This window comes from Vanessa atalanta, chromosome 8 (genome assembly GCF_905147765.1).
Source record: "Vanessa atalanta chromosome 8, ilVanAtal1.2, whole genome shotgun sequence".
Classification (NCBI taxonomy): domain Eukaryota; kingdom Metazoa; phylum Arthropoda; class Insecta; order Lepidoptera; family Nymphalidae; genus Vanessa; species Vanessa atalanta.
In genome coordinates, this window is record NC_061878.1 from 11486062 (window position 1) to 11500384 (window position 14323).

The 14323-nt window shown below is 28.0% G+C and overlaps 4 protein-coding genes across 5 annotated transcripts; 3 read left to right on the forward strand and 1 right to left on the reverse strand.

Moving 5' to 3' along the window:
* Positions 1 to 1273: 1273 nt before the first annotated feature.
* LOC125066044 lies at positions 1274 to 3563 on the forward strand. Its single transcript, XM_047673935.1, has 4 exons — positions 1274 to 1279; positions 2253 to 2468; positions 2868 to 2956; positions 3160 to 3563. Exons 2-4 carry the CDS (start codon positions 2266 to 2268, stop codon positions 3420 to 3422), a joined length of 555 nt encoding a protein of 184 aa, XP_047529891.1. The 5' UTR covers positions 1274 to 1279; positions 2253 to 2265; the 3' UTR covers positions 3423 to 3563.
* Positions 3564 to 3870: 307 nt separating this feature from the next.
* Positions 3871 to 5063, reverse strand: LOC125066043 (nucleoside-triphosphatase THEP1). The gene is made up of 4 exons (XM_047673934.1): positions 4895 to 5063; positions 4550 to 4806; positions 4278 to 4472; positions 3871 to 4089 (listed from the first exon to the last, which is right to left on the reverse strand). The coding sequence occupies exons 1-4, from the start codon at positions 4935 to 4937 to the stop codon at positions 4024 to 4026; spliced, it is 561 nt and encodes a 186-aa protein (XP_047529890.1). The 5' UTR covers positions 4938 to 5063; the 3' UTR covers positions 3871 to 4023.
* Positions 5064 to 5609: 546 nt separating this feature from the next.
* On the forward strand, positions 5610 to 8756 carry LOC125065641 (probable enoyl-CoA hydratase, mitochondrial). Its single transcript, XM_047673378.1, has 6 exons — positions 5610 to 5857; positions 6707 to 6883; positions 7125 to 7273; positions 7661 to 7865; positions 8049 to 8236; positions 8403 to 8756. The coding sequence occupies exons 1-6, from the start codon at positions 5749 to 5751 to the stop codon at positions 8466 to 8468; spliced, it is 894 nt and encodes a 297-aa protein (XP_047529334.1). The 5' UTR covers positions 5610 to 5748; the 3' UTR covers positions 8469 to 8756.
* Positions 8757 to 9459: 703 nt separating this feature from the next.
* LOC125065643 lies at positions 9460 to 14167 on the forward strand. 2 transcript variants are annotated; one of them, XM_047673379.1, is made up of 6 exons: positions 9460 to 9908; positions 10189 to 10338; positions 10775 to 10952; positions 11598 to 11788; positions 12539 to 12724; positions 13122 to 14167. In XM_047673379.1, the coding sequence occupies exons 2-6, from the start codon at positions 10198 to 10200 to the stop codon at positions 13896 to 13898; spliced, it is 1473 nt and encodes a 490-aa protein (XP_047529335.1). In that variant the 5' UTR covers positions 9460 to 9908; positions 10189 to 10197; the 3' UTR covers positions 13899 to 14167. The 2 variants fall into 2 exon arrangements, with proteins under 2 accessions (XP_047529335.1, XP_047529336.1); XM_047673380.1 differs by having other exon boundaries at positions 12542 to 12724.
* Positions 14168 to 14323: the final 156 nt, after the last annotated feature.

Genomic DNA, 14323 nt, shown 5'->3' on the forward strand with positions numbered 1-14323 from the left:
CTTTGTTAAAATCATCCCGAGTCTCTAGCTCCAAGATTATAAATAGACCGGATTGCTCTCTTTTGTAAAATAACTTTTCTAACCGCGTATGCGGACCTGAGTCTTCCTGTCATGGTTGATAAGGAATCCAATGCTATTCCCAAAAAAAACATAGTATCGGCTACATCAAGACGGCTACCATTTAAAGATATATTATAATTTTGCTTTCTAACATTGGGTAGGGTAAAAACTACACATTTTGTTTTTTGAGTATTCAAAACTAAATTATTTACTGAAACCAATCGTGTGTCTGTGATAATGCACCGTTCACATCGTCATAGTCAGTTTTTTTCCTGTCTACCTTAAAAATCAGTGAAGTATCGTCAGCAAACAACACTATATCACAAATACCTTTAACATAAAAAGGAAAATCATTTATATATACTAAAAATAGAAAGGGACCCAAAATTGAACCTTGTGGAACACCCATTTTTATCGTAGATCCAGAAGAGTTTATGCCATTAATGAAAACTTGCTGGACTCTTTGACTTAAATATGAAGCAATGAGTATAACAAATAACCATTGTCTAACCGTTTTTATAAATCAGAAGAAAAAACAGATTTAAACGGATACTTTTTTTAAATCAATTTTTAAGTTGCATTTTTGACTTATTTTAAAAAAAGTTATAAAACGTGATAACTCGAAAATGGTTCACTTTTACTATATGCTTATAGGGGTTAAAATTATCGCAAATAGTCACCCCTATTACCCCCTTACAGGAATATGTCGAATTACCTATAACTCTGTATATTATATATTTAATTTACTAATCATATTAAAATAAATTCATCAAAAGGTATTCTAATATCCAAATATTAGGGTCAAATTATTTTTTTGTTTCATTTGCTGTTGAAACACTTGGACCTTGAACTAATAATGCTTAAAGCTTAACTAAAAGTATAGCACCTCGTTTTATTGCCTTCACTGGTGACAGGAGAGCTAGTTCGATTTTTGCCCAGAGGATCGGAATTACGATTCAATGGGGAAATGCTAGCATTCTTACGTGGTCATGATTTATATAGTAACAATTTTTAATTAATATTTATATATACTTAAGGACTTAATAATTCTCATGTAAATAAATTATATATTTTTTTTTTTTTTTAATTTTGGCTTTTATTTATTAAATAAATTATAGCTGCAGCGGTTTCTGTTTTTAAAATGTCTGATATTGTCAATGTCACTTTGTTAGTTGACAGTTGACGACAGCTAGTATAAGTGACAAGTGTATTATCTATGGTTGACGCTAACTTTTATTACTTACTTTTTTGAGGTTATCCTTTAAAATAAAAACACCGTTGTTTATCTTCTTTACTAACTAAATGTTGTTATTATATTTATAATACCAGACACTTGAAACTACGTCATAAATGGAAGAAAATGAAGAAAAATCTATCGTGATAGAAAAATGTTTTTCTACATTAAACTTGATAAAAGAAAACATAACTGTCCTCGACCTGAGCAATAATTATAATAATATCATAGAAAATAATATGCAGCTACCTATAAATCTAACTGAATTATATTTAAAGCACAATGAACTTATTGAAGTGCCTGTTTCAGTATTAAATCTTGAAAAAATTAAAATTCTAGATATTTCGTTCAATAACATACAATACTTTGATGATACTCCAAACTTTTACGAAACAATTGAAAAATTAAATATATCTAACAATAAACTATTGGGTCCTCCGTACTGGATATGGTCAGAAAAATGTAAACATTTATTTGATATTGATATAGGATTAAATATAAACATAACAAAATCTCTTGAAAATGCTTATTTTGAAGAATTACTCAAATATAATACACTAGTCACTAGGGTAACAATAAATAATTGTATGTTAATAAAACATTTAAAGTTATTAGGTACATTTCCAAAAGCAAAAGAGCTTATCCTGGGGAGTTCTGAATTGAGAAATATGTGTTTTACAAACAAAATTGAAGAAGTGCCTTTTAATGGTTTAGATAAGTGCTGTGATATAGAAATATTAGAATTAAGTAATACAAATATTTACAGTATTACACCTAATATAAATATTTACAAAAATTTAAAGAAAATTAATCTTTCGTTAAACAAATTGTCTAGTCTTCCAGAAGAATTTTGCAGCTTAGTTGAGTTAGAAGTGTGCATTTTGTCATGTAATAATTTATTATACTTGCCTGACAACTTTTGTAAACTCGAGAAATTAAATAGCCTTTTGATTGATAGCAACAGCTTGTGTATGCTTCCTGAAAATTTATGTCGACTACCAAATCTTAGCAAACTAGACTTGTATGATAATTATCTTTATGAAGCACCAGATGAAATAGAAAAGCTACTGGAAATAGACCTGGCACAAAATTATTTTGATGAGCCAGATAGTGTTGATTATATAAATAAAAAAGGAAAAATCAGATTTAGCCAACTCGAAAGATATGATGGAAGGTAATTAAAAAAAAAAAGAAACTAACATATTCCATATTTAATCAAAAAGTAAAGTAATTATTGTATCTGTATTTACTTTATTAAAGTCCTCTGGACGAAATTCTGAACACCGACCCCAATCAATAATAACCATGTGTGGTAAATATAGTGTACAAGCAGGAGTAATTTCTCTTTTAGTCATAGTGTGACAGAATAGTGAACAAACAGGATATATATTTAGATTCAAACTAGTTTCTACCTTCATATAGGTGACAAGGTGTTTGGGAAAGCGATGCATGCAATGTGTAAGAGTAACAAAGGTTCAATATAAGTCAGTCCATTACTAAACATTCTAAATTTGAAAATCAATGTAAAGTGAGATCAATACATTTAATGCAATTTTTTTTTTTTTCTTTATAGAAAATTAGAAGTAACAAAAGCAGAAAGTGAATATTCTAAAGATGAGACTGATGATGAACTTTTGTTCAGCGAAAAAAGTGAAGAAAAAGGTAAATGTACTCACTTAACATAACTAGCTTTTAATTTGAGGCATATTAAGAAACTCGATGACATTTATCATAATTAGACAAAAGACATAAGCAAAATCCTTAAATAAAAAATATGATATAACTCATGTTCTTACTAACCTAATAAAATACTTTCTATAAAAAATTATGCTGTTATATCAGTTATATTGAATATATAATTGCAGAAGCTAATAACAGACCACTCAGTTCTCCTGAGGATTGGGACTCAGATGAATACTGGATTCCACATTTCTCACGTCAGTCAAATGTACCACAATCAACATGGCTTTACTTTGTCAAGCAGAAAATGAAAGAAGGCAACTTCTGTCCCATGGATGTCCACCCCATACCTATAGCTGATAAAGTTAAATATGAAAAACTGTGCCATCCTCGAACTGAATATGAATCAGATGGACAATTTGATGATTATTCTGGTGATGATAGTTGATATATATATTTTTTTCTTACTAGATAATTTTTCGAATCCTAACTAATGACTAAATCAAACAAGTAATTTATAATATTATTGTACTATAATTTACACACTAGCAATAATAATAGACTGACTACCTCATTTATTTGTGTATGAATATATAAAATAATTAGCTGTATTGAAGTAAAATAACTTTGAAAAAAAGATTTAAAGATACTTCATCTCTTCTATAGTAGTAATGTTATTGTTAATTTTTTTATATAACTTAGGTATCCTTATAGTTATTATAGTTATAACTTCATAATTTCTGGATCACATATAAGATTATGGACATTACATAATCATTGCATTTTATTTTAATAAAAATATTTCTTAGTTTTCTTTTTTTTTAATTTCAAATATGTATATAACATCTGTAAAAGTTTCCAGACTGAAAAATAATTTTGTGTTGTATCTCATTCTGCAGTAAAATTTTGTTTTACGTCTTGTTCTTTGCTTGAAAAGAGTGTTTTTGATTACAATGATTACAATGAAAACTTCTAGATAACAATCTCAATTCAATATAAATAAATCACTGTGTTTATTTATTATTATTATATACTTATATTTTCATATATTACATTGATAAATTAATTTCACCTAATATTTCTTCATGAATATTGTTCCGGTTTTCTTTTGTCACCTAGAACAAAGCCTACATTATATGTTGATTATAACAAGATAAGAATCAATATTATTATATAATTGTATATCTCTTTAAAATATGAAAAGTAACTAAAGGTACATATAAGCAAAACCATAGGCAACAATTCTTGAACTTTTCTAATAAGTTTTAGTAATTTTTAAAATAATGCTGAAACCCCTACTTACAGTCCATACTTTCGCCATACTGTTATTCCTTATAGATTCTATTAGAGGATCACTTTTCCTTACTGGTATTGTGGCCAACACATAAGTCTTTGAATCTGGAGCAAAGATTTCCTTAATTCTAGATTTAAAATTGGAACTAAAGAACTCCATTTTTCCTATCTCATCAATCACTACTAATGATTGTAATACTTTGGTCTGTAAATTATGATAAATATTTGATATATTATTTATATAAGGTATTTTATTATAAAATGCTTTATATAAATAATTACGTTATTTATAGAGGGCAAGGCTACACTCTCAAATTCTTGTATGAGGACACCATATTTCCCTACAGTATATTTTGAAGGAGACTGAAGCAAATTTTGATCTCTGGCTAGGCGTCCTCTTGTACCATCTAAAGTAACAACATCGAAGCCTTCTCTACATCTGTTTCGTCTAACCTCTTCAGTCAAGAATCCTATAGTTTTAACACCCTTCGAATTTAATAAAGTACACAGTTTCTTTACTAAAGTAGTCTTGCCAACTCCTGAAAAATAAATTACCAAAACATACAATAAATTTAAGCAGGCAGGCAGGATTTAAATAATAAGATTTCGCGCCACTTAATACATAACCCGGATCGCCGGTGATGATAAAGAATTTAATGCTCTTTTCCATTACGATTCTTTCCTAGTTCTTCGTATTAAAGTAAGAGTTTAAGTTTTTAATTTAAGTTTAAATTTTCTCTTCATAACTTAGTAATATAAACAGCTGTTACTTATTGCATATTATGCATGAACATAATATGACATTTGAGTTTTGACATCTGCGAGCTGTCTTAGTTTATCCAAAGATAATATAAATTACCTAGGTATATCCTATGAGTTTTGTTGAAAATTCTGGTTTTTTATTATTAATCTTAATACACTACCGAAATAGATCCCAGAGAGACACTAAGTATGTACCGACATCATACCACATAAAACGCTTGCGTGGAAAACTTCAAAATTGAGCCGATATTATGATGATCGTCTTACAAATTGGATAAAAAATTAAAAAGTAATATTTAGTATTAAATTTTTTATTTTATTTTTTATTATATTATTTCTTGGGAATAAATGGAATAGGTATTGCTTTAAAAATATTACAATCTGCTAAAATCACCTTTTTACCTTTTTCTTAATTCTTGTAACTAAATAACTGGGGAAAAAAATAGTAACAGCGTTCGTTAGACTATTATTACTATTTCTCAATTCTCTTTAAGATTTCACAGATCCAACGGTATTAATGAAATTGATTCTACTGGCAGCCCTGGAGATATCAGACCAGTTATCAGTAAGTCGAGTAAGTCTGTAAGCCGCTATTTGTTACTTTTGTTAGAAGGATAGTAGGTTTCAAAGTTCACATTTACAAAGTTAATAATATTCCATTTTCATCTTTAGTATATTTTTTGACTCAGCGGTGATAGTACATTAGTCAATTCATTAAAATGGCTTCAGTTGCCGCAATTACTCGTGCTTTATTAAGCAAAAATGTTATAAATACCGGTCGTTTCGCAGCAGCATCTAATACCAGTTTAATAAAATTCTACAGCACCGGTAACTATACTTGTCCACATTTTAATAATAATTTTAATATCATAAATCTTATTAATGATATTATTTAAATATATCTTAATGTATACAGAATTTTTAATTATATCTTATTTATAGAAATTAAACACACATACAGTTAAAATGTAACTCTAGACATATGAAATTTAGTTGTAATCACTGGGTTCGCATTTTAATTTATTGACACCTTATTTAAACTATAAGCCCCAGCGAAATGAGACTAATTTTACCGTAGGATAATACCTATGCACATTATATTTTGAGTATCTATTCTGCCCTTGGCTTAACTAAAAAATAACTAATTAGCATGGAATAATAATCAAGTATATATATTATAACGTTACAAACATATAAAGGTTATGTTGTCAACATTTTATACATTGTATAATATACTGAATATATTGCATGTTTGATTAAAACTATTTTACAAACTTTTCTCATTATCTCCAGTATCTGTGCGACTAAATTTTTACGTCAAACGATAATTTTCGTAGTCCTCGTGCTGGTTATTATATTCAATATAAAAAATATGATTGAATTAATATAAGTTTGTTTTCCAAAAAATTATATTAAATTTAATTTATCTTATACTAGATTATTGACCCATTGCATAACAATATTCAAAGCACTATCTAAATTACTGTGACCTTGACTCCTACTGAAAAACCTTATCATTTATCTTGCTGATGACATATATTTAACTTTAGCTTTTGATGTTTAATATACAAATACCTTAAATAGCTAGATACTTTATCATATTTTTTTGTAACTATAGTATTTAATATTTAAGATATAATGAATTATGATTACATAAATTTAATTTAATCGTTACAGCACCTGAATATGAAAATATCAAGGTAGACATTGTAGGTGCCAAGAAAAATGTTGGTTTAATTCAATTGAACCGGCCTAAGGCTTTGAATGCACTTTGCAATGCTCTCTTTAAGGAACTCGGCAAGGCTGTCATCGATTTTGATGCTGATGAAAAAATTTCAGCCATCGTAATCACTGGTAAATAGTTAATTACTATTAAATTGACTATGTACAGAATGGTCTAATAGAGGCCTATTTATCCATCTGCTTTATAAAGTTGAAATAATAATTATAATATGTACTTAAATAATTAATATGAATTACACAAGATATATAAATTTAATTCTGTAAAGTAATAAGATGAAAGGAATCAACATAAAGTATAATGAAAAAAAACATTTTCTTTGAAATAAAATCTTAATGTCACATTCTTTATCAGGCAATGAGAAGGCATTTGCCGCCGGAGCGGATATTAAGGAGATGCAAAACAATAATTACAGTAGTAATGCAAAAACTGGCTTTTTAAAGGAGTGGGAAGATATATCTAACTGTGGAAAACCCATCATTGCTGCTGTTAATGGATTTGCTGTTAGTATTTTAAAACATTTTTAAAACTGAATATTCTATTAACCTAGTGATCTGTTTTTTATCAATTTCTGATAGTTATTTAATTTAATGTTTTTTTATTTTTACATTTATACACAATCAGATATTCAAAATCTGTTACAAATTATATTGATAGTTTCAATGTAGTTGGTAGAAAATTTATTTGCCTTGGTATTTTTAACATTAGTATAAAATATACTGAAGTCTGCCATATAGAGCCTCAGAAGTAATAGAAACTTAGTTCAATGTTTTAAATATACTACAATCATTTTTTTGTTTATTGTATTTTGTATTGTAATTTAAAATTAACTCTGTACACAATTAATTTCTATTTCATTCCTAATTTAATGCTATTGAATTTTAAATTAGCTTGGAGGTGGTTGTGAGCTGGCTATGCTCTGTGATATTATTTATGCTGGAGAAAAAGCCAAGTTTGGACAGCCTGAAATCAATATTGGTACTATCCCCGGAGCTGGTGGTACTCAACGCTTACCTCGTTATGTTGGCAAATCTAAAGCCATGGAAATTGTCCTCACTGGCAACTTCATTGATGCTCTTGAAGCTGAGAAAATGGGTAAGAATAATATTAAAAAAAATATATTATCTGTTGATTTCTACTGTCATTCAAATGTACAGAAAAAAAAATTGAATATTATACTAATATTGAGACATAAGTTGGAATCTCTTTATTCTTGTATGTTTCTCTTTTATATATTGCATATTTATTAGGCAATTTATTTATTTTCTATTCCATTAGGTCTAGTCAGTAGAGTCTTCCCTGTAGAGAAACTTCTGGAAGAAACTATCAAATTAGCAGAAAGGATCGGAACACATTCTCCTCTGATTGTGAAGTTAGCAAAGCAGTCAGTTAATCAAGCTTATGAGACAACCCTAAAATCTGGACTGCAATACGAAAAATCAATATTCTATGGAACTTTTGCTACGGTAAGATTAAAATTTTATTTTAATTTCAAATATTGTTTTGTTCAATGCGACAGAATATTTTTAGCTATATAGTGCTGACTTGCTTAATTGTAAAAGAAATAGTTGTTTTTTTTTTGGAAATTAGATTATTACTGTTGTTAAAAAAGATAACATTATTTTTTTGCAGGAGGACAGAAAAGAAGGCATGAGTGCATTTGTTGAGAAGAGACCTCCAAATTTTAAAAATAATTAAATGTAACTTTATGTAGTTCACAGAAAGTGACTTGAAACATTTGTATCATCATAAAAGTATAGTTTTAAGAAACAAAAGAATTTATACACATTTGTAATTTTTTAATATTGATCCTGTTGAATTTTTAAAAAGTATATATGTTTAAAAAAATAACCATTTTCTTTATTATTAAGAATTCAAAACCATGTTCTTTCTTATATCCTATTTATTTAAGTAGCCAGTGTAATGTGTTTCTAGCACTGTAATAGCATTTGATAGACTTGTGGATTAAATTGGAATGTTTTTTTTTAGTATTGAAATAGTGTTCTATTCACTTATGCAGCAAAAACTCATGGGTTGGTTCTTTAGACAGTGATTTAAAGTGGATCTCCCACTCTGCTGAAACCACACAGCATTCAATGTGTGAAAAAATATGATGAAATTCAAATTGTTGACTATGATATAATTTTTCACGCAACAGTCTATTATTTACATACATACATTCAATTTCAAATTCATTTTAACCAAGACGAGACACAATTTCAAAGAATTTTATTTCATCAAATAAAGTTTTTCTGAAATTTTTATACCAATCAATACTTACAGGGGAAACATGAAAGATAATTTCAATACTTATAAATTTTAATACCAAATAGATGTAACGACTTGATAATATATATGTTTAAACAAAAATCTAGTTTAAGCAACAAATTATAGTAATAAGGTAGTCGTTATTTGTTTCGAAGGATATTTGCACACTAATTGGTAAAAAATAGGTTTTTTTCTAAAGATATGTCGTATGAATATTAATAAATTTTATCAATCCAATGCCGCACCGGAGCCTCTATCAGTCTTTGACTTATATATTGTTTTTTATTTTAAACTGTATGATTAGTGTTTTTGCCTTTTCTTACAAAAAGGAATTAAATAAAACACTGTCAATGAAATGTCAAAGTTAGTATCAACATCAAGTGTCAACATTCAATACAATTACACAAATATTTTTAGTTTTTAGTGCATGTTTTAACGTTTTAATTATCATTTATAAACACTGAAAATATATTTAAAAAAGAAGAAAAAGGCTAAACATATTATTTTGCACTTTCACGATTTAAAATATCGTTATTAGAACAAAATAAACACGAAAGACAGTAAAACATAAGAATCATACTTCTTTAATTACGTTATACCATGAAGTATAACCATATACCAATCCGAAATATTTCAGATACAAGAAAGTAGTACTTATATTTGTACCGAAAAGTAGTTTAAAGAGTTCTTCATGTTTTGGGATCATGTGTACCGAAACGGACATATTATGCAAGAATTTGAGGATATAGAAATACATAAAACAAGCGTGTCCGTATTTGTGGCGTTGTTTTACTTGGAAATGTTGTATATTTTGATTATGACCTTGTCGATTCTGAATAGACTTAACCAGAACTTGTCATCATAATAAAAGTAAACATTTTTTTATTAATTCTATATATGGTATGGTATCACAACACTATTACCTAATATAGATAAGGGTGCTTATAATTGAACTATTAAATTGTAATTTGTATTATAAATTTATATATTCTTGTGATTTTAAGATATTATTAGATTTAAAGTTAAAAGTTTTAATTTTGAAGAGTATACTCATTTATTGAAATTTTAGTGTAATGATTATTTACTGAAAGAAATAGCACATAATTTAAGTATATTCATTGCCATTTTAATAATTTATTATTTCTTTTAGCTAATTAAAATGGTTGAAACAATTCAAATGAATGTTGAATGTCTATATTTACTAAAGGAAGGACAAAATGAAGTTTATGTAAATAATTGTCAACTTTTAAAACAACATCAGATAAATGGATTGAGATTTCTTTTTATGCTATTTAAAAAGGTGAGTTAAAATATATATTACTTGCTAAATTGAGATAGCTTAATATATGAGATCAGATCTTACCACAATGAAAAGAATATTCGAATATTTCTTGAACAAAGATCCTGGTTCAAATAAATGCTGGCATCACTGATTTTTTATGTCCTATATTTTATTTACTGAATAGATAACAATAAAATTTGTCAGTTAACTTGCATTGTCTAATTAAATTCCCCTCAAATATGTAACATGGAATTTGCATAAACTAAAAAACTTGTGTTGTAAAAAAGATCTTTGCCCAGCTATTAAACATTTTTGAGTTCTTGTATAAATTTACTTAGAAGTACTTAAACATTGTGTAACCAATTAAAAATTAGCAAAAATATAATACTTACACTTGTAATTAATAATTTAAAGTTATCAATTTAAAAATTTCATCCACTCTTATTTGTTTTAGAACAAGCCGGGTGCAATCATAAATTTTCCACATCACTGTGGCAAATCCGTTACTGTTGCATTATTCTTATATGCAGTAAGAAATTTATTAGAGAAGCCTGTGTTAATACTGTGTAAGAATGAAAATGAAATGTATATATGGAGAGAAAGTTTGTTAAGATGGACTGATTTTAATAATGGTTAGTATTTTAGGGATTAATAAATTTTTAAAGATATTTTGTACAAAAATCTAAGGCAGGGATTCTAACTGATAGTGTTGTTTATATAAGTCCCTTGGTGGTAGGGCTTTGTGCAAGCTTGTCTGGGTAGGCACCACTTACTCATCAGTTATTCTACTGCCAAATAGCAGTACTCAGTATTTTTGAATTCCGGTTTGAAGGTTGAGTGAGCCAGTGTAACTACAGGCACAAGGGATATAACATCTTCGTTCCTAATGTTGATGGCTCTTTGGCAATGTATGGAATGGTTAATATTTCATACAGTTGGGCGATGGTGACCACTTACTATCAGGTGGCCCATTTGCTTGTCCGCCTACCACTATAAAAAAAAATGTACAAAAATATAAAATTAATGCTTGTTACATTAATAACCTAAATTGAATGTGGGTGAAACTGTAAAGAGGTAATTAGAAATGTCCTGCATCTAATATCAGATTTATGTATATTCGTTTAATGTTCTTTCAGTTGACCATTATAAAACAAATGCTTATTTATTAGTAGAATCATATTAACTTTCTGTAATATTGATTGCACTTATATATGCATCTATAATTATAATTTAAAGGTTAGGTTCTCCTTAACAAATGATTATTTTATGTTCTACAGATGATGTAATAATAGAATCCTCAAAGGTATTAAAAGGCAAAAAGATCTTTATCAAAAATATAGATAACCTAGCATCATATCAACAACACAGTTGGAGCATTGTCATAATCAAAGATGACTCAATCAACAAGGAAATATCTCGGATATCTAATGCTCAATATAAAATATGGATTTCATCTACTGATATGAAGGTGAATTCCTTACAAATTACCCATTGCGCATTGAAGCTGAATTGGCTTCTGTTGCCAAACAACAATATTTAAAAAAATTAAATTGTTATTTGTTTAGTTCTGTAGTGTGTGAGCCGAGAAGGCCCAGTGGTTAGAACATGTGCATCTTAACCGATGATTTCGGGTTCAAACCCAGGCAGGCACCACTGAATTTTCATGTGCTTAATTTGTGTTTATAATTCATCTCGTGCTCGGCGGTGAAGGAAAACATCGTGAGGAAACCTGCATGTGTTTATTTTCAACGAAATTGTGCCACATGTGTATTCCGCTAACCCGTATTGGAGCAGCATGGTGGAATATGCTCCAAACCTTCTCCTCAAAGGGAGAAGAGGCCTTTAGTCCAGCAGTGGGAAATTTACAGGCTGCTAATGCTAATGCTAATGGGTGACAATGGTTTTTTTTTTTACATTAACATTTAATGAAGACTGCACAGTGAAACTATACATTTTTGTTATGGTGTATAGAGGTTGGCGCCACATGAAATTTTATCCATTGCACCATTGTCATTGTAATGTTTTGTGTCTGCAGTTATATTGGCGGATTCATTCGTCAAACCGGAAAACACTATTTTTTACTAATAACTCAAATAAATTGAAATTTTTAATCATCATTTTAGCACCATATAATTAAAGTGTAAATGTTTTTTTGAAGTCACTCAATTAATTTCTAAATTGTTTATTTTTCACCATTAAAAATTAAAAAATATTTCAGAAGGATCTTACTATGATGGCCTTTATTTACGATTGGCTGTATCCAAAACTAAAGATCAGTGTCAAGGATTTTATACCTAGTGGCAATAACCCTAGAGAACATTATCTGAAGTCTATATATCTAGATACATTTCTAGAGGATTTTGTTATAAGGGAAGAAAATATAAAACAATTTGATAAAGCAAAGGTGTGTACCTTGTACCTGTTATATAATATTTTATACAGTATAATTAAGCTCGTCAACATTGGAATAAGCTGTTGTCATTTTTAACGTAGACAATTGTTTGATTTAATTAAAACTTAAAAAGTTCAAAACTTTCTTAAAAAAATTATGTAAAAATATTTTTAAAGCCATTGTAATTTCACCTTGTGGTTATCAAGCTGAAGAATATTTGTTATTTTCTAAAACACACGAATAACTGCGTAACTATTGCTTTTCATATATTAATCTGCTATCAAAATATATATAAGCCCATTAAATAACAAAACATTACAGCTAAGAAAACCTTTGAATGGATCTATTGTAATAAATGATACTTAATACTTTTAATACAGTTATCCGAAATTACTTGTTTCTTTTCCAGAATTCTTTAACATCAGATTTAATTACGAATCAAATAAATGAAAATAAATCAAAGGAAAGCAGAAAAAATAAAGATGACACAGGAACAAAAATCAAAAGATCGAAAATAATTATGGGTGATGATTTAATGGGACTGCCAAATAAAAATGAATGTATAGCAACCAATCATGATACGAAAAATAAAAACATTGTAGTCAATAACAGTGATGAACACAACGAATTTAAAGTTAATGATACATTAATTAAAAATTTAAGGAATGATAAAGTTAGAGAATATAATGAACCTAACGTTGGTAACTCTATTGAGTATAGACATAATGCAAGTGAAGTTTTTACTGCAGACATGGAATATGATATAAACACGACAATGGAAATAGATTTTACAGAACCAATGAGCTTCGGTAATGCTATTGATGAAGTTGTTAAAAATGAAAATAATAAACTGGAGGAAAATTCATTTCCAAATTCAACCAAACTAGCTATAGATTTAAAAAATAATCAGATTGATTTAGAAGGGGATATTAAAAAAGATACTGTTGATAATACAGGCAAGAAAGAAGGGGTTTTAGATAATTATTTAAATATATCACAGAGTAAACAAAATGTAAGTAAGGAAAACTATAAGGACAATATAGAAAAGGTAGGAACGGTAGATGAAGATAGGGCACAATTAAACGAATCTATCCAAGGTCACAAAGACGTGGACACAATGTTATCAGAGTTAGAAGAAAGAACGCTGAAAAAATTCAAAGGATCGTTATTAGATAGCATATTTTAATAAGTTCTTACTAAATTATAAATCGAGTTATATATTGAAAAAATATATTTTATTTCGCCAATTTTATACATTTTTGTATTATTACAAAATTAAAATAGCTATTTTATAGTGGTATAGAGTAGCTTTAAGTGTTTTGTTTATAATAGTATTCATATGGTTTGAGTTATATAAATTATTTTATCTTGTCTTAATCTGTCGCTTAAATGTTACTAGCACAATACTTATTCATGTCCGTAGCACAGATAATCTGTATCGAAATACACTATGGAAAACTTGAAAGTCGTTTGTTTTTATAATCTATAATTTTTACGTTTTATTTAAATCGCCATGGATAAATTATTCTACGATCTTCCGTGTAATCTTTTTTAGACAAAACAATTAATTTAATCTAATTGCAAATTTCATACACTAAAAAATAATGTATA